The sequence below is a fragment of the Lycium ferocissimum genome, chromosome 6 (genome assembly GCF_029784015.1).
Source record: "Lycium ferocissimum isolate CSIRO_LF1 chromosome 6, AGI_CSIRO_Lferr_CH_V1, whole genome shotgun sequence".
Lineage (NCBI taxonomy): Eukaryota > Viridiplantae > Streptophyta > Magnoliopsida > Solanales > Solanaceae > Lycium > Lycium ferocissimum.
Genome location: NC_081347.1, coordinates 3,083,904 through 3,107,454, shown reverse-complemented (window position 1 = coordinate 3,107,454; position 23,551 = coordinate 3,083,904). Strand labels below are relative to the sequence as shown.

General features: G+C 33.2%; 1 protein-coding gene and 1 pseudogene across 1 annotated transcript; one reads left to right on the top strand and one right to left on the bottom strand.

The window, feature by feature from the left end:
- Window positions 1-5,800: 5,800 nt before the first annotated feature.
- LOC132058930 (DNA repair protein RAD4) lies at window positions 5,801-15,333 on the bottom strand. The gene is made up of 15 exons (XM_059451361.1): window positions 15,214-15,333; window positions 13,907-13,981; window positions 13,642-13,766; window positions 12,609-12,932; window positions 12,336-12,428; window positions 11,447-11,539; window positions 11,261-11,362; window positions 10,951-11,000; window positions 10,148-10,804; window positions 8,927-9,054; window positions 8,773-8,846; window positions 8,079-8,273; window positions 7,849-8,001; window positions 6,996-7,205; window positions 5,801-6,423 (listed from the first exon to the last, which is right to left on the bottom strand). The coding sequence occupies exons 1-15, from the start codon at window positions 15,254-15,256 to the stop codon at window positions 6,025-6,027; spliced, it is 2,721 nt and encodes a 906-aa protein (XP_059307344.1). The 5' UTR covers window positions 15,257-15,333; the 3' UTR covers window positions 5,801-6,024.
- A 1,671-nt stretch (window positions 15,334-17,004) lies between these two features.
- On the top strand, window positions 17,005-19,063 carry LOC132060489 (probable 2-oxoglutarate-dependent dioxygenase AOP1.2; annotated as a pseudogene).
- Window positions 19,064-23,551: the final 4,488 nt, after the last annotated feature.

The following is a 23,551-nucleotide window of genomic DNA, read 5'->3' as shown; positions in this document are numbered from 1 at the left end:
TTGTGTGTAGTTCTTGTACCTGTGGAATGTAGATTGTTGGAAGAGTGTGTAGTGTTTAATGCTTGTTGATTCAAGATTCACAAGTAGATAGGAAGGTTAGCCGCAGCCAGCACAAAATGTTGTGGAGTGAATCTTGAATATTTCTGGAATTTGTTGATGGTGATGATTCTTATGACTGTGTTATGTCTTAAGGTTTTGTTAGTTGATTATGTCTTTGCAGTGAGTTGTGTTTAGTTCTTGTAGCTGTGCATTGTTAGAGAGTGTGTACTTGTTTAATGCTTGTTGATTCAAGATTCACAGTGAAATTTTGTGGGATCTTCTTAGTTCATAGGGCTTTGTTGTTGGTGATGATTCTTAAGATTATATTGTGTTGTCTTTTTTCACCTCCTTATTTAGGTATTAGTCTTCTTTTTTTCTTGGTTTGTCTTGTATTTGTAATGGGTAATTTGTAGTTCTTGTAGCTGTGCAATGTAGAATTGTAGACTGTTAGAAGATGTTGTACTTTTTTAATGCTTCTTGTTTCAAGATTGATAGTAGATGCATCTCTAACCCTATTATCATCTTTAGGTTGCTTCACATTTCTCATGTATTTGTTATTTGCCTTGCATTTCTCTACAACTGATTTTCTGCCACTGAATATCTTATAATTGTTGAAACGTCTTGCATTGGTTAAGGGAATGGACTGTTGTCTTCTAGCTTTTGAAGTGGAGTTAGACCGAAATTTATTTTCTTAATTAACATGGGAGTATTAAACTAGAGTCATTCTTATTCTTGGTTTACCTAGTATTGAGGCTCATGTTGTTGTCCATGCTAGTGCGGAACCAAAATTTTCAATTAATGGATTCAAAATATAATAAAGAGTAAATATATGAAGAAGTTAAAGGGATTCAACATTTATTTTATAATACATAAAAAAAATTATTTTTAGCCTTGTAGCTCCGCTGGGTCCACGCTTCAATGACGTCTGAGTTTGAGGTTGAAATAGGTCAATCTATTTTATTTAAAAACAATATTTGGATCCAAGAGTTTTCTTATAAGAAAATAAAATGGTGAAGAGTTAATTTTATGTTCGAGACCTAATACTTGGTTTTCATGAAATTGTAAAAGTGGTTTTTTTTTTTTTTGAGAGAAGTTCAATTGTAGTGCTTGATGGTGACTGATATAGTGAGTGTGTGCTAGAGGAGAAGGTGAAAGAAAGGAGAATATTTGGATACGGGATTGATATAAAAATGGACAGGGGGAAAGTGATATGTTTTGTGAACCAAAAACCTCATATGTAATAGTACAAAAAAACTAGATAGTCTCTGTCCAACACATTATCTCTTTATCTTCTAAAATTTCCTATGAATTAGTAATGTCTTTGTCCATGGTGTTTAAGGTCCCCACTTGGGTTTGGAATCTTGATTTATTACAAGTAGTCCTTGGCTGCCTGCTGCTGCTTTTAACTTCTTGCTGGAATCTTCTTTTGTATTAAGAGATGGTGAAAGAGTTTGGTTGTAATTTTAGCAGGCGTTTGGTCATGAAAATCAAATATTTTTCACTTTATTTGGTATTTTGGAGTTGAAGATGGAATTGTATTTGGTTATAGTTTTTGCAAAAAATATTTGGTTGTTTAAATGCATTGAAAGTGAAAACAAGTTTTGATTATTTTCCAAATTTCAAATACAACTTAAGTTGTATTTGAATTTTTTATGGCCAAACACCATTGTGAAAAAAGTTTTTTAAAAAAGTGAATAATTCTCATGGACAAACGGGCCCTTAGTTTTTTAAGTACACTTGAAGACTAAATAATTTTTTAATAATCTTTCATAAGTTGCGCACGTCCTACTCTCTTCAGACTCCACTTGTAAAATTACATTGAGTGTGTTGTTGTGGACTTGTCATCATAAGATACACGATTTATAATTCCATCATAAGACACACGATTTATATTTAGTAGCTATAGTTTAAAATAATTACATTCCATAGCTAGTAATTATATGTTAAATACAACTTATAACTATATATATATATAAAGTAAAATACCCCATCATCACATTATTCACTTCCAACCCAATCCTCCCATCTCTCTCTCTTCCCTCTCCGCGTTGAAATTGTTTCTCCCGCAAACTTTTACGGTCAAATCCGGAGATCTTGGCCGGACCGACCGTAAAAAAAATGCTCACATTTCATTCTCCTTTAGATATCCCAATTTTGCAAAGAAAAGCTCAAGAACAAGGTTTTCTCCGATCCCATTTTAAAAAAATCTTATTAAAGTTTTGCTATTTCTTTTATGGAGTAGGAATTTGGTTGTTATGTCAACTTTTGGGTTTTAGTTTTACTTGAAGTTCAGTAAAAGTCTCGCTTGGTTGTTATGTCATCTTGTGGAAATAAGCATTCTTTCTTGGCCCAAAAATAAATTAGATCTTCACCGATTAAGTACAAATTTTTGCCGGATAATAATTTTTTATACATCATATCTTCACCGTCGACAAGTGTTGCTTTGTCGGAGTTTGGCCGATGGCTTTTCCGGTCAAATTCTTTCAAAAATCACGTTTCTTTTTCAAGTGTATTCATTAATTTTTTAGCATACAATTCATTGTATTCATTAATTTTTTCGTATTTGTTGTATATTTACCGTGTATACAATGTTTTTCGCTTGTATTTGTTAATTTTTTGGTGTATCTATGTTGTATACGGTATTTTTTCGCTCGTATCCGTTGTATATATATCGGAAAATATGATGTATTTGTGTAATTATTGTGTGTATGTATTCGGATTCATGAATAAAATAAGCCAATTTATGAATACATAATTATTTCATGAATACGAAAAAAATTATTTTAGTCGATTTAATAATGAATCCAAACAAAAAAAAAGTCCACGGTTGCTATGTCGGATTTTTAACACATTTATGAAATTTTCCCGAGAATTTAGGGGTGCCAAATTCTTGAAATAGAACACTTTTGACACAATATAGATATGTATATATAATATATAAACGGCAAAACGCTAAAATTTCCCCTAAACTATTCGAAATATAACACTTTTGTCCTCCGTTAATATTTGGGGTCGTCCATGCCCTCGTCGTCGTTACGAGGTGGCATATATTTGCCCTTATTTTAAAATTCAGCAAACAAAATCATTAAAAATGAAAATCCAAAAATGGCCGTCACATTTCACCTTTAATATAAAAGATTTAAATTATTTTATTCTTACGGAAAAAAGAAAAAAGTGTCCTATTAGTATAGTTCATGGCCAATCTTGGCTCTTTCTTGTTTTCTTTGCTAAAAGTCATCACCAACTTAATCCCCGAGACAATGGATAATCAATCTAGAATCTTCAAGTAATTCTAGAGAATTGAAAGAAAAAAAAAAAAAAAACTAAGTTCTAGAGTGAAGTATAGAAAGATTCTAGAAAGAATAACTCTGAAAATAAATAGAAATATGATTCTAAAAAAGGTAGTCAGGAAGATTCTAGAAAAGAGTAGTAAATACCCTCTTACTAGATCATTCCATCTCCACCTCTAAATAGAGGTGGCCATTTGAGTTGTAAGCAAGAGAAAGCAAGCAAGAGAGTAAAAGGAGCTCAAGAAGTGATAGCAGGTAAGGTGTACTCAAGTAATAAGTGTCTCAACAAGAAGTGTGATAGCTAGAGAAAATAGTAGGGAGCAACAAAGAGAATTGCAAGAGTGTGAGTGCTAAAGAAAAAATTGAGTGTAAGAATTGTAAGATCGAAGCTGGTCCTTACTTTGAAATAATAAAATTCAAGTTGTGCCCGATGATTCTCAACATTCTCATCCTCTTGATTTTCTTTTTCTTTTTCTTTATCTTTCTTTTTTGTAGTGAATAATAAGCATTCCTTCATTCTCAACTAAAGGTTTTAATTCGAGCGAAAGACCTTTCAATACAAAATAGATTAATCGAATCTCATAGAGGCAACGAAAACCGAGTGAAAACAAAAAAGTTGAAATTGCATATATATATATATATATATATATATATATATATATATATATATATTAGGACAAAGCAAAGAGCATGGAGGCAGTGCTTGGTAGACTTATGAATATAAAAAATCAGACATGCCCATCATTAAGCCAACTAAGGGTACAATTTTACGTTAGGATATGTGTTTGGACCATTCATTGTATTTGAAATTTTTTCTTAACTCAAACTGCTGTAGATTCATTAATGATATCACAGTCTCCTATTAAGTACAGTGGTAGAATCTTGGACAAAATGACAAAAATAGCCCCTTATATATGACATGAGTTTAAAATAGTCTCTTAAACATATCTTTTAGCTGTTTTGATTCTTTAAATTGGTAACGGTGAACACTCTAGAAATTATTTAACAAACTTTAGCCGTAAAATTTAGCGAGAACTGTTAATAAAATAAAGATTTAACCAAACAATTTGCAAGAACGAGTATAATACAACAATAACTAGTACTCCTCAATTCCAAGCAAGTCGGAATCGGTTTGAACCTTCACTAATCATGTCGCTTCACTAAGGCTCACGGCGTGCTTAGACGAGCACGTCTCGATTATATATTTTATATAACGTGAATTCATCATATATTTAGTAATTTCATGTTAGATGACAGCATACTGTGATCCTCCTCCTTTATCCGAGTTTGAGATCAACAACGTGAGCTTACACAAAAAAAATGGTTTTGGAAGAAAGTGTAACAATATCTATTTTAACCAAGTCTTTCTCCTGCATTAGGACATGTATTTGGACCATGGACCTCTTTCTATTTGAATTTTTTTCCTAACAGAAGCTGTTGTCGGATATAAAGATCCTATCTTGATGTATGGTCAGCATCAAAGTTTCCTCTTAGTATAGTTGTAGAATCCTGTCTTGCTTATTGTGGTAGAAGTAAAGGACCACAAAGCCACTTCATTTTTTCCGGCTAATTTACGCAAATAACCCCTTTTTAAGTTTCTATTTAGATTTTGTTTTTATTTTAAAAAGTTACGCAAGTACAAACCTTAGGAAATTACCCTCCAGACAATGTTAGATTCGAGTCTAATATTTACTCATATATTTATCAACATTTCCAGCAAAACATTAGGTTGTAACGTTGCAATATATACAATATTTTATAACGTTTTCTAATGTTTTCTCTTAAAAATTTAGTTTGTTTAAAAGAGATCTTTAGACCGTAGTCTTTCAGGTCCATAAATTGTAAAAGAAATAAAAGGATCATTTACTAAATAATTGTTCTTGAAAATTCCACATTTTATAATTCCACATTTTATCACCCTTACTAGTTAGTTCTCAATCTTGTCTTGGATAAATCGATCCCAATATTTACAATGGGGCAATTTTGGTAGAACGAGAATACGAAATGTATTTTAACCAGCTCTTTCTCCGGAAAAAGGACAATATTTGGTTGAAGTTGAAAAATATGAGTAATTAAAATTGAAATCAGAAAGATATTGTCCTTTTTTGGACGATAGTAGGACCCACACACATTGTTATTTCATGATCTGATATTACACAACGACGTCGACTCAATTCCGTGCAAGTAGAGGTCAATCACTAGGGTCGGATTTAAGTGAGAGTGAACATCCTCGGCAAAAAATTACAGTATATATATAGAATAAATTTTCTGTGTTAACATACATATATTAACTTTTGAACACCCTGACATATGTAAAAGATTAACTCAAGCGGTCCAAAGTGTTAAATTGTCTCCAGCATCCTAGGTTCGATTTCTATCAACAACATTATTTTTTTATATTTAGCTTTTGTTATTTTTTTCGAATCCCTGAATAAAAATCCTGGATCCGCCACTATCGATCACATGAATCCTCACCTACCATGTCGCCCCACTTAAGTTCACCTCAAACCAATATTATACAAAACACAAGCGTTTTAAGTCATGATCTGATGTTACATACAATTATACATTACTATTTCTAACAACCTATACTTACAACCCAACTGGCATGAGATAAAATAGAGAGAATAAAAAACTCTCTAAACTTCTCATACTGAACCAAAAACCTACTGATGAAAAAGATAGATTGAAAGCTCTACAACTCCTCATATTGAACTGAAAATCCACAATGACATCGTTTCGTCCTAGTTGAACTTTCATCATCAACAGTCTGATCTTCTACTAGGAATACATGTTCATGGTTTTCTGCAAGTACAATTGGTGGACTATTAGATTTGGCAATCTCACATTTTTCTTGCTGGTATTCAGGAGCGGTCCTTGTGTTCTCAATGTCACCAGCTAGTAGGGAGGAGGATTTATCATTGGACTTTGCAGTATTGGCAACTGATTGTGAGGATGCCCCGTCCACGTAGCAATTGTGCAGCCTCTGTCGGGTAATAAGCGACGCAAGAAGCTGATACCACCGAGAAAGAGCTTCTGCTTCAGTCCTTTTCCGCTCTTTGGCATCTCTTCTCGCCTCTTCTTCTGCATATGCCTGATAACATCTCAACAAATTCAACATTAATTCTACTGGATGGCTTCGAATATAATAATAGTCTTGACACGTTTGATAGCATCAGAAAGAAAACGTTCGAGCACTTCACAGAAATGTGTGTGAGCGTGTGCTTTTGCCCCAAGACTTCAAAGAAGTTTATTTGGTAGTTTATGTCACAAGGGACTTGCTCATGGAGACCCGCATAAACAAAGATAAAAACGTTCTGAGCGTGGGGAGGAAAAATACAAAGAGGCGCGATAAATATTTTAAACAAAATTGTGTCTATCAAAAGTAAAATTATGTATTGAAAGAGATAGTAGGCAACCATAAGCTTTATTGACTGTTGCACATCCATAACAAAAGAATAATCTTATCGTATATTTGAATTATTCTTTATCTTTGACCGACGCCAACCAAGAACTTGAAAAGAAAAAGAGAAAACATTAGAAATATCTCAGTGTCCTATATGTCTAGTAAAGTGAGTCTCAGAAACGTGATTGGTCCGCCATTACAAAGGACATCAAAACGTAAGCAAGCAATGAAAATCTATTCCAGTTATCCAATTTATTTACCTCCAGAATTGCATCCTTAAACTCGGTACACACCACAAGGCCCTCATATACAGGTAGAGATCGACCATTCCGGAACTCAAATCCAACCATAGCAGGTGCAAAATCAATTTCCAGCCTTTTAACAACAGGAACCAACCTTGGAAATCTCAAATGGACTGTACCCGGTGGAAGGCACTTCTCGGACCAGACATCCACTTGACCACGCTCATTCTAAGAAAAAGCCATATACCAACTGTCACTTCCTACTCAAAAACAGTCATAAAGACAAGAAAGGCAAATAAACCAAAAAACTAAAGGAGCTAAATATCGTAACCAATTATTATATCCGCTACAAATAGGAAAAGAATCAAACTGGTGTACATGTAGAATGTGTGAACAGGGACAGATAAAGTACCTCTGTCTCTACTCTTTATCGAAAAAGAAATTATCTTACACAGAAATAGAATATAGAGAAATTAGAATTGGCTATATGAAAGATGCATAAACTAGATGGAAAAGACAATGCTTACACACTATAGATCTGTCAAAAGAAATCCATAGCTTTACATAATGTTGTCAAAGGATAAAAGAGGTCTTTACCGAAGAGGCTTTGTACCCGAAATAGGACTAATGCAGATACGGGCATTCAGAAAGATGAAGATGTGCAAAGGGCAAAGAGACAATCTTTCGAACAACGAAGCTAACATAAGATTCTAGCATGCACCCACTTAGAGCAGATGGAGATTCTCGGATGGGAAAAAAAATGGTAAATACTCTATCCTAAGCATGATTCGAAACAAATATTAATCTTGTAAATAAGCATAAAACATCAAATCCCAAATAAATCTCAACACTTCTATCACTTAGGCTTCACCTTAGGTACAATGCCATTTACTGCATGAGGAAGAAACAGTGGTTCAGTTTGCCACTGTCCATAGAGGGAGAGAGTTCCTCCACAATCCACGTCGCCACAATCATCGTCTTCAGCATCCTGTCCTTTGTTCTGCTTTCCAGAACGCTTCAGAACCTGAGCGTAAAACAAGCAGATTATGGTACTTGCAGAGTTGTGGAAACACAAAAAGATTTATGTGCAGAGAAAAAAACCTTTGCAGGGATCTCGTTAGCTTTCACTTGGAGCCCCTCGCGAAGCCATCTTTCCTTTCTTTGGAGTGTTTTTACACAGGATCGTGGGTATACTGGATGACCAGAGCAAAAACCTAATACAGGTCCTTTGGGGTAAAGTATCTGATACTTGTTAAGCCATCTTTCAATTATGTATAAGTGATGATTTCTGTAAGCCTGCCGAGAAAATTAGTTCAAAACAAACCTATCAGTACAACATAGTCACATTTAGGGGTGTCAAATGGGCTGGTTGGGCTGAATTTGAGCGGGTTAAAATGGGCTGAGTTATTAACCCGCCCAAAAGTTACTTGAGCTGAAATGGGTTGGGCTAAACAACAACAACAACAACATACCCAGTATAATCCCACAAGGTGGGGCGGGTTGGGCTAAAAAGCAGGTCATAACCAACCCGCCCAATTCTTACTAAGTTTTAATTTATTTATTTTTTTTTTTTTTGATCTCTTATAATTTTTAAAGTACCTAATAAAAAAATTGTTCTTTATCATGGCTATACATAAAATCAAACAAAACAAATATATTTTTCAAAATATGTTGACAAGGTTTCTCAGGGGTCAATTTGGGCTTGGGTGGGTCAAAATGGGCTGCAGGTCATGTTTTCATGGGCTAATTTTGCCACCCCTAGTCACATCTTAGCCAATACTTGTGTTTGTTATACCTGTTGATTTGTTGGAAGAGGTTCAGTCAGTGCCCTAGTTTCCAACTCCATATCTTCGAGCGAGCTCCTGGTTGCTGTAAAAGAATTCCGCGTAAAGAATTCTGCATGAGTTTTCTATCATTATGTTCACGCATATCCAGCAGACAATCATTACCTCCTTGTGCAAAATGAACTACTTCACTGGTGGCAACCGACTCCAACTCCTTTAAAGGTGCCAATACTGCATCCCACCAAATTGAGTTGACTCGCTCAGATCTTATCTTGTACCACTTTGTACAGTACCTGACAAGAAAATGAAAGACATATCAGACAGAAGTATCTACCAGTCAATCTCATTTTTAAAGACTCAACCATCTTTTTATATTGTTTTTATAAGTCGACTCGTCCAATTAATTTAAAAGCTTCTGAATTGATCACCAAATGTCGCTGTCCTGAGGAGGCATGTGCCAATATTGATATTTTGGTTTTACTAGGATGCCCTATTTCCTCTTACCCCCAAATTTCACCATAATTGTCCTCATTACTTTGCTTATTCATGAACTACTACATGAACTGAAGTACTTTCTCAGTTCATAACTAGAAAAAATAAATAGATAAATAATCATGACAATCATTAGAATTGACAATGATGATGATGATGATGATAATAATAATAATAATAATAATAATAATATTAATAATAATAATAGTACTTTAGGTCATACAAGAAACGACGAGGACTATGATGATAGAGTAACAAATTTTAAAAGAAACCCAGAACTCATGGCTTGCACCTCGTCTATGTAGGGAAGGGGTAAACGAGGAAAAACTGATAGGGTAAATGAGGAAAAACTGACACAGGAAAGAGAAAACGGTTTAAGATTCTGCGTGTGAAAAAATGATGGTATGAGAAGAGTAATCGTATAGTAATAAGACTCAGGGATAAATCAAGATGGACAAACCATAATATATGAATGCATAAAAAGGAGTATCATGCTGCAGATAAATGATTAAGATTATATATTAAAAAAATGATTAACAGAATTAATAGCCTGTCTGGCCAAGCTTCCAAAGTCTGCTTATTTTGCAAAGTGCGTAGTAGTTTGTGTTTGGCTAATCAATTTGAAAATCACTTTTCCGATATTAGAGTAGCAATTTGTGCTTGGCCAATGTTATATAAGTGTTTCCGGGAAAAGCTGCTTTCTAGAGCTTCTAAAAAACAGTTTTTGCTACTACTTAAAAGCACTTATTAGTTTCTTTAAAAGCTTGGCCAAACACCTCAACTTTCTACAATAAGCACTTTTCCGTTTCCCAGAAGCTTGGTCAAACAAGCTATAAATCTAAGAGAAACTCAGCAGTCAATGAACGGAACACAAAAGAAGCAAGAACTGGAAACCTGCGTGTCACATCTTTAGCTCCAGTTCCAGCAAAAGCAACAACATATCTTAAAGGCAACTTGCATGCAGCAGCTGCAGCTTCCACATTTTGCTCTCCATCAGTTATTGCATTTACTACGTCAACATGCACCCACTTCCCCGTCAGGTTCTCACCACTGCAGTAGACCTCCGCCCAGTATAGAGGCGCCCCTACTTTCTTAGACCCAATAGCAGTCGATATTCCATGAGAGGAAGTTGAACACTCTTCTGCTTTAATTTTCTTCTTTTTGAATGGTGATACATTTGATAAAGAACTTTCTACATCCTTCACATCTGAGACCGTAGCGTTCTTAGCAATTTCGACTGCGGTGGTTGAAAGAGCCATTTCCAACTGCATCTCAAATTCAAGATCCCCTTTTCTCTTTGGCCGCTCTCTCTTCATAATACATGCATCATTAGCATCACGCTGAGCATCCGATGTTGAAGTCTTATCAGGACCATTATGCTTGCCATCAGCCATAGATTTAGCAGGAGGGAGAGGAGAATGCTTTGATCCAGTCACCATCAATGTCGAAGAGTTAAATATTCCGCTACCAGCCCTACCAGGGCCTTGACCAGAGGGATTTGGTTTCTCAATTTCAGGCTTCAATGGAGCCACATCCAAGATTGATATAAACCTGCAATGAATGTCTTCAGTTATCTCGAAGGTAATTTCTCATGAAATAACCGTTATTCAGAAGCCAGAGTTATGGTTAATACAACAGTCAGAAGACAAACAACAGAGGCTATCTAGTTGTAATAGAATAGGAAAATAGCAGCTTACCTGGTCGTAAGATTCAAAGCCCTAAACAGTGCCACAGACAATGCAGCAACCTGTAATGACGAAAAACAAAAGGGAATGTTTCTAAGATCAATGGGCAACATACTAAACATTGTTTCTTTTATCAAGATATAGAAGCCAACACAGCCTCTAACTCTGATTTTGAATATGTACTCTTCAAAATTTAAGCAATTAACCATGGTATTACACCATATCTAAATGACCATTAGTTTCTTTAATTTCATTTTTTTAGGAAATAAAAGGGAAAATAATGAACAAAAGAACTACCTAAGTGAACAAACACAAAACATACCTCTTCTGGTGTCCCTTCCTGAGACTCAAGAGTTGATGCCAAAGCTGAATGAAATGACTTCTCCGTATCATTTGCACCTCTAACACGGAAATGACTCTGGAACTGCATCCAGTGGTAAATAGGTGAAATAAAAGAATGAAACTTGTAAATCAAAGGGAAGTTATGATGATAACATATAACAGATACCCAATTGACAAGAGGAGCTAGAGCCTTTGCAGTAAGTTTTGGAACATCCGTTAACTTCAGCAGATGTGCTGGCAGAAGTGAAAGTAAAGAAGCCTGGCAAAAATAAGTAAATTCTTATATAGTATAAGCATCAGGACTTGGAGGTAATGCTTTAAAAGGTCAAGGGCTCACCAGTATTTCCATATCATGAACGCAGAACAGGCATAAAGCAAGCTATGCTAAGTCAAATATTAATGGTCTTTTATTTTTTTTGGAAAGTCATGCTAAGTCAAAGATTAATGTCACAATAAATGAAAGTTACCAAGAAAACATATGATAACTAAAATTTTCTGAGGTTATGTATCCATAGCCAAAAAGTTCCCAATGATCATACGTTGTAGAATCGTATAGAGATTTTAAATTTACACAATTGCTAAGTTTACCACATATCACAACCATAACAACAACAAAGGTGATAGATTACAAGCATTTTCCTACAATTTTCCACATCTTTGTAATTTTTACTCCCATTCACATATTCCCCAAAACTACATTAAGTTTCTAAGTTTAAAATTTAATTTTAGAAACCTGTGAATAAAAGTTTGGCACAACTTCTAAGAAGTTACTGTTTCATCCCCCCCCCCCCCCCCCCCAACACAAAAACCCACATCGAGTTGACCAAGGAAAATAGAGAAATATATTGCTGCTTAACTTAGAATTCCTTAAGTCCCTAAAGCTGGAATGAACTTTCCTGTTTTATTTATCTTCTAATTCTTTTTGTTGGAGCCTAGATAGTTGGGGAAGATTCAAGTTAAGAATAAACAACAATCAAGTAAAAATTAGTTGTTTTACATGCTAATATTGAAGACAACTGGGGGAAGAATATCACACTACAGGCATAAGAAAGAACCTGGATGAGAGGATCATTGCAAACGCTATCTACCAACCTGCCCCTTGCCAGTAAACAAAGCAAGTTAACCTTATGCACAAGCTCAGCCAATTCCTGTAATTAAAGGGACAAAAAGTTCAAGTTGATAAACGTCCAACAAAGGACTAACAAATTAGATCATGGTATTCATATATTTTCTCTGTATTATTCAAATCACTTTTTTTTTTTTTTGATGAAGAAAAAAAAAAAAAACCACCTTTTTTTCAAAACTAAAATAAAGATTATTCAAACCACCTTTTCTTCAGCAGTTGCTCGGCGTACTGTCTTTTGTTTACTAGGATCAGGCAGAGCATCAAACTCAACAGTCACACCATTGATTGTATCTTCCTTAACATCGCTTTCGGACTTCAAAGTATGAACCGACCCATCTTCCCAATCAACACCATCAAGTTCATCCTCCCTCTCAATATTCTGATACTGAACATTTGTACTTTCATTTTCCACTTCCGATGGCACATTTTGTAACACATCTCTAGTGCAGCATTTAGCATCTAATGTAGTCCTCACAACTGTAGTACTACTAAGCTGCTTTTCTGTCTCCCTTGATCCATTCTCTGGCTAAACATATAAAACAAAATAGAAATTATGAAATCCACTATTCAAACGGAGTTTCATGTGAAAATGACAATAATGGTCCCTTATCTTTGGTAGTAGGTTCAAAATAGTCCCTTAAGTATTAATTGAGCAGCTTTGACCCTTTAAGTTTGCAAAAAGTGAGCACTTTTGATCTCAATCAAATATTTACCAGACTCCGATTGTTAAATTTAACTGGAACTGGAAAGAGAGGGGGGGATTAACCAGTAACACCAGAAATTTCCGTCAAAGTTTCAAAAACTGCAATATAAAAAACTACACTAGATACAAAAAATAACAGAAATTGCACCTCAAAAAAGTTGAACCAAACTCTTGAAATAGATCAAAAATAATATAAGCTACAAAATTAGTACTTCCAAATGCGAGTTCCCATTAAATATTTTTTATTTTCACCGTTCCGATTAAATTTAGGTTGGGTAAAAATTTGACTGAGACCAAAAGTGTTCACTTTTGAAAAATTTAAGGGACCAAAACTGCTCAACTTCTTAAGGGACTATTTTAAACCTACTACCAAAGATAAGGGACCATTTTTTCTCTCCAAATCATCAACCGGAAGACATGGAAACACATATGATTATTGAAAATTACCAAACAAAGACATACTTCTTGCTGAAGGAAATGTTTCACTCGGTACATTGCCTAATTGAAGCGATAGAGCAAGAAAGAAACAAACCTTGCCCTCAGAATCCTGTTTGCATAGGTAACTATCATCGGTTTTCAGACACCGAGAGCCGCGTGACTTGTTGACTCGTTTCAAAAGTTTCCCCACTGCACCTCGAGATATGTTTGCAAGAGTTTCTGAAATCAAGCATGCTATTCTTGATATAGTTTCAAGCTTCAAGTACTCAGATCTCTACTATTATTGTCAATGCCTATTAAAGTACTTATCGAGATTTTTGAAAATAATATTAATAATGAACAATTGGAACATAACAAACCATTGCCACTGGCTCCATCTTTGCAGCCGCGACGGCTCTCCATCTCACCATAGTGTTTCAAAGAGTCTTCATTTGCTGTCCAATGGAACACATAAGTTAAACCAGACCTCAATGTGTTCCGGTAATGAAACTAACAAACTAGCACATTACAGAAGTCCATGCATAAACATATTGATCTTCTCCCTTTTGATCACTGATCACTAGTCATTTGCAAAGTTCATGAATGTTCATTTCAGAGTAAGACACCACTCCAGGCAGACAAACAGAAATTACTTATCATCAAAATACACACGTTATCTACTGAAATAAAGAAATATGCCTCAGATGGTCCGCCACGGAGTACTCGCTCAGGCTTTCACTTCAGCCACATGCTTTCTAAAAGCTATAACTCAAACCAAGAAAGGGCTACCAGCCAAAAAAAAAAAAGGGGGAGGAGAGGGTGGGGGGGGGGGGGGGAGCGCGGATCCCAAAAACTAGCAAAGAAAGATGAAGAATCCCATAAGGGGTTACTTAAACAGGAGGAGACAAGTTAAAAAATGTGTGAAACAAGAATCTAAGCAATGACTTTTATCAATTCTACCTCATGTTTTGGTGTCATGTTGTTGGTGATTAAAGAAAAAATACCACTTCATAAACAGATTGAGAAACAGTAATCAAATATTGATCTTTAATGCATTCTTGGTTATGTTTTGGTGTCATGTTGTGTAGTTAAACGGTTGCTAAACTGAATCCCAAAGAAAGCTAGCAAAGAAATATGAAACAATCTGATAAAGGGGCAGTTAAAGAAGAAACAGAAGCAACATAATGAGAAACAATACCCAAAAACTTGAATTTTTATGCATTCTTGGTTGTGGTTTGGTGTATTATACTGTAGTTAAACAGTTGCTAAACTGAATCCCGAAGAAAAAGTTAAACAGTAATCAAATATTGATTTTTTAAGCAGTCTTGGTTATGCTGTGGTTAAACAGTCGCTAAATTAAATCACAAAAAAAACTAGCAAAGAAATGTGAAACAATCTCATAAAGGGGTGGTTTAAGGAGACACAGAAGCAAACAAAAAAAAAAAGAAACAACAATCAAAAAAGTGAATTTTTATTCATTCTTGGTTATGTTTTGCCGTAAATTTGTGTAGTTAAACAGTTGATAAACTAAACCCCTAAGAACCCCATAAGGGAATAGTTAAAGAAGAGATATACAAGATAAGAAAAATGTCAAACGAGAATCAAAGATTGAATTTTTATTGCATTCTTGATTTTGTTTGTGTGTGTTGTGGACACGTTTACAGGTTGAAGAGTCAAGAAAACATACCAGTTGATTGATTCTGTTGTTTTGCCTGATTTCTGGTTCGCATATTTCCAAGCAAAGAGAAGAAGAAGAAGAGGCGCGAGATTTATGGTTGAAACCTATGAACTTCCCAAACCCGGGAAGGAGGAACAAGAATTGTGCTTTATTGTTTTTATTTTTCTTTTTTAGTGAAATATTGAAAAGGTTTTTTTTTTTTTTTCATCCGATATCCGGTACTCGCATTGAAGCCCGACTATTTTCGGATTCACGTCGTGTAGGGCCCCATCCGGGGAAAGTTCTCTCTACCAGGAATTTTTTCATACTCAGGGCTCGAACTTGAGGCTTCTGATTATGGAGGAGTAGTTCGCTGCACCACACACATTGTTGCTATTGAAAAAGTTTTATTTATTGAACATAATTGTTTCATTCACCTAACTACCATTAAGATGAAAAGAAAAAATGCATAAAAAATCAATTCTTTTGTTGTAAAATTAAGTTAAAAATAACAATATTGAATGATGAAAGTAATAGATGATACAAGAGATGATAGCTTTTTTATGATTCAAGTGTCTTCAATTATAGCTGTATCACATTCTATACCTCTAATTATACTATTATTTAGCGATAAGATAACAAAAAAGAGATGACATTAACCAATTGACATCATTGGAAAGTGAGGAGAGATCATGTAGGTGTGGGAGTTATAATCACATAATGGTGGGAAGTAATGGGAAAATTTTTATTTTATGAAGAAAAATAGTGAGAGTTATACCCTATTTGGCCAAGCTTATTTTTCCCCCAAAAATACTTATTTTTTCAATAAATACTTATTTTAAAAAATTGAGGTATTTGGTCAAGCTTTTGGGAGAAAATAAATGCTTTTGAGGAGTAGCAGAAACAGTTTTTTAGAAGCTAAAAAATAGCTTTTTCCCAAAAGCATTTTTTTAAAAAATACTTTTGAGAAAAATACACTTAAAATCACTTTTTAAAAGCTTGACCAAACACTAACTGCTGCTCAAAAGTAATTTTAAAATTAATTGGTCAAACACAAACTGCTTTTAGCCAAGAAAAGCACACTTTTAAAAATAAATTAATTTTAGAAGCTTGGCCAAACAAACTTTTAATTTGTGTAATGAATATTCATACATTGGATTTCATAACATCTTTTAATTATTTTTAGTGAATTATTGAAAGAGTTTTATATATTGCACATAATTGCTCCATTCACCATACTATTTCCCTCCGTACCATAATTTCTTTTTAGATATTGACAAGAACACAGAATATTAACATTCATTAATATTGACCAGCACGCGTGTTCTGTCAATTTAAAAAAGGTATTCATATGATAGAATTTGATTTTATGCTCCGTTGCAATTTAATTTTAGTGTTTTGTTAAATTCTTAAATTGAGGCATAGTTTATTTGTCATAAAGCAAGTTTTAGGATTTTGAACAAACTCGGTGTACAAATTTCTGCAAGTCTTGCTGCCTTTTTCACATGACTTCAGTTAATCAACTTGGATGAGATAAAAGAAAATGTTGTGTTTGTATGTGTCGATTGATCTATTTAGGAAAATAGATTAGTGAACTTTATTTACTAAAGACGTGATTTAAGTAGAAGGTGGACGTCTACCATAAAATGCCAAGTTTAAGTTTTTGAAAATTATTTTAAAATATGAAATTCAAAAAATTCAATTAAACTGCTAATGAACAAAACTATGAATTAAATGATAAAACTATTTGAATTTGAGCAAAACATTAGTACAACGTTAAAAAGAATCTTGAAAAGAATAATTAATATTGAATGGATTTCAATGAGAGATCAAGTGTTCCAAGCATTAGAAGTATATGGTTGCTTTGAGGCTATACTTGATGGAACATTAATTCCAAAAGAGAGCCTATATGGAAAGTTAAAACAAGTTTTCACCTTCCCTTTGAAAACCAAAGTTGGAAACCCTGAAAAGTCGGCATTTGGCTACTCTTGGAATGCTATGATGCCACTTTATTAGAGATTGAGCATTCAGCATGTCCTCAATCTTGGTGTTATTGAAAGCTTTTCCAACACCCTTTGGCCAGATGGACAGCCAGAATTTAGGTACGTAAATCTCTGCCCCACACGTCTTAACTGTTTTATTTTTTATAACAATGTTTTCAATTTATTAGAACTACTAGTAAATATCAGTGAGAAAATGGTAAAAAACACACACGAAAATCTTTTTTAACTTTCCACATCCCTCTATTAGAATTAATTTTCCATCAAGTATAGCCTCAAAGCAACCATCAAAGTCACTCTAATGCTTGGAACATTTTCTTCATTAAGTTTTATGATAATTTGTTTCAAAATTATTTTTAACGTTTTTATTTAATGTTTTGCTAAATATTTAAATTATTTTTCAAAAAACTTAAAGATTTTGTTCATTCACGATAGAAATAAAGAAGTTTTTTTGAAATTTTATATTTTAAAAATAATTTTCACAATATTTATAAAAGGAAAAAGAGAAGAATTCTTTTAGTCGCGTGATTGATTAGCTATATTGTCAGTTGAATTTTTTTTTCGAATATATTGATTTGAAAAAATTGTTAACAACTTTGCATTGTTCTTGACTATAAAACAATAATTAATGACTTCCATATAAAAAAACTAGAAAAATAGACTTTAAATAAAAATATCTATGACGATCTTTCTCTTTAAAAAAAACATAATTTGGGCCTCTATATGATATTTGGCTTTTACCCCAATCTTATTAAGATGGCTCTGCCTGAACTATCACCATCTACGTATTAAAATACCTAGATGGTGATTATAGTTCAAGTAGAAAAAAGAAAATAACTGATAATTGAGGTGTGAAACTCACGAAAACCTGATAGTTCAGATGTGTTTTTTACCATCAAATCATATTGAGCTATTGAGTAATTTACCATGAGGCACTGGACCGCGTTAAAACAGGGGAGAATATTCTTGTCCACTAGATCTCTAGCGCTTTTGACTCACTTATCAAAATCTGTATGTGGGTTTGATATGGCAGTGATTTGGTGCATTCTTATGCCAAGAAAATATCAGAATTAGATGAGATGGCAAGAAAAATGGTTTTTGAGAAATTGGGGTTGGAAAATTACTGGGATGTTCACAAAAAGTCAACAAGTTGTGTACTTGGCATGTTCCATTACAGAGTACCTAAAGCTGAGGAGACAAAGGTTGGACTACCTGCTCATTCTGATAAACTCATTACACAATTTTAAGCCAGCATGAAGTTGGTGTAAGTGGGCTGCAAATTAAGAAGAAAAATGGGCAGTGGCTTGATGTTGAATACTCATCACCTCATTCATTCATATTCCTCGTTAGTGACTGTTTGATTGTAAGTGCCCTTAGCTTTCTTTTTATGATCTCCTTTTAGCTCATAAATTATTTCGTAACTTGTCTAGCACTATTAGTTTTTGGAGCGTCAAAACAAAGTCCTATTTGATTACAATATTTTCAAACATTTTAAGTTTACTTTTAACTTTAAAATATTGTAATTATAATTTTTTGTCGTATCCCAATATGTAGTTTTTATTTCAAGTGATGTGTTTCTTAGTAAATTTCTTTTTTCAAATTCCTTCTCTTTTGAACTAACTATATATTAATGATCATTGTAGGCGCTTACAAATGGTAGGCTGCCATGTCCATATCATCGAGTGTATATGGGAGACAAAGTGAGGTATTCCATGGGGTTTGCCACAATTTCTAAAGAAGGGTGTATCATAAAAGTGCTTGATGAAGATCACCCTTTGCTTTACAAGCCCTTTGATCCTGTCAAATATCTAGAGTTTGTTCTTAAGGGTGGTAATGGAGGTGCTGATGGTTGTACTCTCGAGAGCTTCTGTGGTAGCTAAGCTTGGGCAGTCATTGGTTGCAGTCTACCTTGTACTCCTTTTCATTTTATGTGTCTTCTAGTTTGGTTGAGCATAATGTTTAAGAAAATAAGATTTTTTTTTTTAATCTTGTGATTTAAACTAAAGATATGTTTAACGTACCAAATTGTCCTTTGTATTTTGTGATTTTAATCAACCATATCATATGAGATGTTGGAATTAAAAAGTTACAAAATATAGAATGTGACACTCTTTTTTTAAATAGATTAAAAAGGAAAGTAAGACACATAAACTACAACTGATATTGAAGTACTAGTTTAAACTACCTTTGAATAAAATAGTACATGTAATTTAAAGCCTTAAGTCCAAAGTTCATCTACATCGCCACCCATACAACGTCTCAAACAACAATTTAGATACTCGCTTATTTGTTATTATTGTAGGAAAATTTGATAAAGGGGATATGCTTATCCCAATTATTTTCAAAGTCCATGATACATGCTTTCAACATGGCATCGAGAAGTTGCATAGTTCTTTCAGCCTGTCTACTTGCATGAGAATGGAAAGTTGTATTGAGAAATATCTGCGCACTACTGCCTGAAACGACCGCTAGAATGAGCGATTAACTATGCACCTCTGTTTAAGACGATTGATACTGAAGTATTGTGCAGTCTAACTATCTCCTTTAAGTACAATGAATTCTAATGAAGCCGCAGTGTTGATCGTCTTAACCGGTAGAAGTGTGTGACTTTGTCTTAACTTATGATCGAGCAAACCAACTGTCAATTCTTATCTTATGGATCACTATAGAAATCATAAAGGTTCAATTGAACCCCAAATTTTCGGCACTAGTATCGGTAAATTTTTGGGGATAAAAATTTACAAAAATTATATTAATAGTAGATACGATGAAGGATGAAGACGTTAAATATAAATTCGCTAAAAATTTAAAATTATACTCCTGTTTTAAATCGGAGGATCCGTCCACATACTTATCTTATTCCATTCAGCAATAGAAATCAACATTTGTAAGATCATAAATGTAGCACTAGTATCAGTATATTTTTGGGGGAGGGAGGGGAGAAAGGCAAGGAGAATACATTAGATCCTTAAAGCATACGATGAAGGACAAAGAGCCTCAGCAAACTGCGCTACTTTCTCTCAAGTGTCTATTCATCATTTATAATATAAAGATAATTTTCTTTTTTAGTTATGACCGCACATTCATCTTCGCATTCGTATATGTGCAGCACTCATATTGTGGATATGTTGAACTTTTGAGCCCAACCATCGGCGGAGCCACAGTGCTCCAAGGGTGTTCAACTTGGAGCACCCGAACACCCTTAGCTGAAAAATAATACTGCGTATATAGATAGAATACTATGGTATATCAATATATATAATATTTTTAAACACCCTTCCTACAACTAGGTGAGGTAGCTCAGCGGCGGAAGGGTGTTCAGTAAAAGCTTAGCAGTACTCCGCCTGAGTTTGATTCTCAGCAGCTTCCATTATTTTAACAATTTGTACTTTTGATTCTCAGTAGATAATACGCATTGACTATGAGCCTGTTTGGATTGACTTATTTTAGGTGCTTTTAAATTAAAATAGCTTTAAGACATACTTTTACACAAATAATGTAACATAAAAAATATAAGACTTGTTTCTAAACCAAACGAACAAAAATCAGCCAAAAGCCATAAGTCGGGATTTCTAACTTATGGCTTATGCCTTATAAGTTAAAATCCATAAGCCCATCCAAACAGGCTATATATTGAATTATAGGCTATAGTCTTATGAGCGGGCCTACTTTACATTTTTAAAGAGTTAATTCCTCATTCAAGTTTAGATAATTTCATACAAAAATCATTTTGTGTGTAAATTTAAAAATTTCAAGTTAAATGATTTCACTTCAATATATCATTATTTTCCTCAAAAATATAAACATTTTTTGTGTTCTCCTTCTCTCATAGTTGGCTTTCCATATCACTAAAGGTCCATTTTTTATTATTTTATACTAATAGATACATTAAACTCATTTAACTAAATTCATACTTTATAACTAATTAAATATGACATGGTTAGCAGCAAAAGAATCAAACCATACTTTCTATTAAGCCACTTTTTTTAAATCTATTTTTTTAATCTCGATTCAAATATATTATCGTTCAATTTAAATTAAAATTCAAGTGATTTAATCTTTCTATTCAAATTCAAGTTTTTTCAAGTATCATATTTTTTTTCACATTACAGAACATATTCTTTCCACCTTAAAATAGAACTACACATATAATACAAAGATTACATTCGTATTGGGATAAATTTTAAAAAAAAAATCTAATTAAATCGCATATTTAAAAAAATAAATTTAGTGTAAATTTTTCCTCTTTATTTTTAGTTATTTGTTCTTATATATGTAGTTTGTAATTTTTGGCATTTCCATCTCCATACCATTGAGGTTTTTTTATTTCTCATGCAAAAAGGTATAGAATTTTCACTACTATAATACTTTGTTTTATGAAATTATATTATTACTCTTATTTTTTATTTTGAAATATTATACTATTAGTCTTATATAAATTATAATTTATTCTTAATTTATTTCATGTTATGATATAGATATTCCAACTTGTCATGTTAATATCTACCAATATATTAAACTAAAGCTCTAAAGTAACTCAAATTCAAATTTTTATTTTATTTTAAAAACTTATCTATAGATTTAAAAAAAATCATCTTTTAATTCTAATTCATTTAGATTGCATGATAGTTTGTTCTTTAAAAAAATCGCTTTTTAATCGAGAAATATTTGATTAACCCGGATATAAAATATGAACTTTATTAAATGAGTTTGGTGTATAAATTTAAATTTGTCTAGTGGTAAAATTAAAAATCCGAATCAATCCTATCTACGTACACCCCTACTTACATGCCATGAGCTGGATACTTTACATTTTTTTAGCACTTTTAGTAAAATAATGATACTTGAATGACTTTATTGTCCTAAATAAAATAAAAGTGATTTTAAGAAAAAAAATTCTAAACTTCAATAACCATGCAAGGAATTAACTCAATTTTAAAAGCAACATTAGTATAACGTCCAAACCTCACATCTAACTTTTTCCTTTTGAAAAAACAAGCGCACCGGTTTCCAATTGGATTCCGGATACGTCTTGGACTTCCTTTTTCCTTTATTAAATTTCCTTTATTTAATTAAAAAGTTACTTAATGAATAAGTTATAAAATCTCTCTACAACTCTTGCGGAAATCAAAAGGAAAAACGGCTACACAAAGAAAGTTAAAAAGAATCCTCTTTTTTTTTTTAAAAAAATAACTTCATCAACTCATCACTGCACCTCTTTTGGTTTTGCTCTCTATTTACCATGTCTCGTTGGAAGTGCTTGCGTATCGCAAGAACCAGTGAAGCGTGAAGCTTAAAAATGGTTTGAATCTAAGACGCAATTCTCTTTTTTTTTTTTTTTTTTTGATCAATTAGTTCACTTCATGTTAAATTAAACATAAATAAATTTTTGATTCTTTTTAATGCTCATTAAACTAATATTAATATTGCATAGTTTGATTTTAAAATTTTCAATGCACCCATTCATTAAATTTTTGTTTTACTAATATTTTGTACTATGATTTTAAAATTTTTGGTGCACCCACTCACAAAAAAAATAAAATTTACTTATTCAAAATTATAACATTATTAGTCTTATACCCTCTCGATTTAAATTTCCTATTTTTTTATCGGAAAATGAATGACTCTTTCGTAATTTGGAAACAAATTCAACGTTTACTACCATATAACATTATTAGTATTATAGTTGTTTTTATAGAACTTACGTTTTTACTTTGGTAGACATCTTTCTATCACGTAACACAAGGATAACATTTTTTTCGTTTCTTGAGCCGAGAGTCCATTGAAAACGGTATCTCTACTTTCGTTATCCTCTTCAGACCCCACTTGTAGGATTACACTGGTACGTTGTGTTGTTGTTGTATAACACTTTTTCCTTCCAATCATATGATTTTAACACTACGAGTAACATCTCCACCTACTGTACATTTCTTTTTAATTTCCTAAACAACCATACATTTTCTTCTGCACTAAATGTCTAAATAAATAATTAAAAAATCGTCTACAACCACACAAAATATCCTTCTATAAAATTACATTCCGAATATAAAAAAAAAAAAAAAAACAATCCCACAAAGATCACACGTACTAAACTACGCTGTTTTCCCTTTAAATGGGTTGGTCTTTAATTTTTGTCCTTCAAAATCAAATTTATGCCTAAAGGAGTATAAGTTATTTAAAGGATCCAACATAACTTAGGACATATTATGACGTGAAAATATAAATTTATGACCTGCAGGGACAAAAATTAAAGACAAGCTAGAACGCTTTGTATTGGGCCTATATCCGAAGGCCCAAATACACTTTCTTCCACAGGAAGTCTTCTCATCGTTGACGCCAACTATGATATAATGAGACCCCGCGTTAAC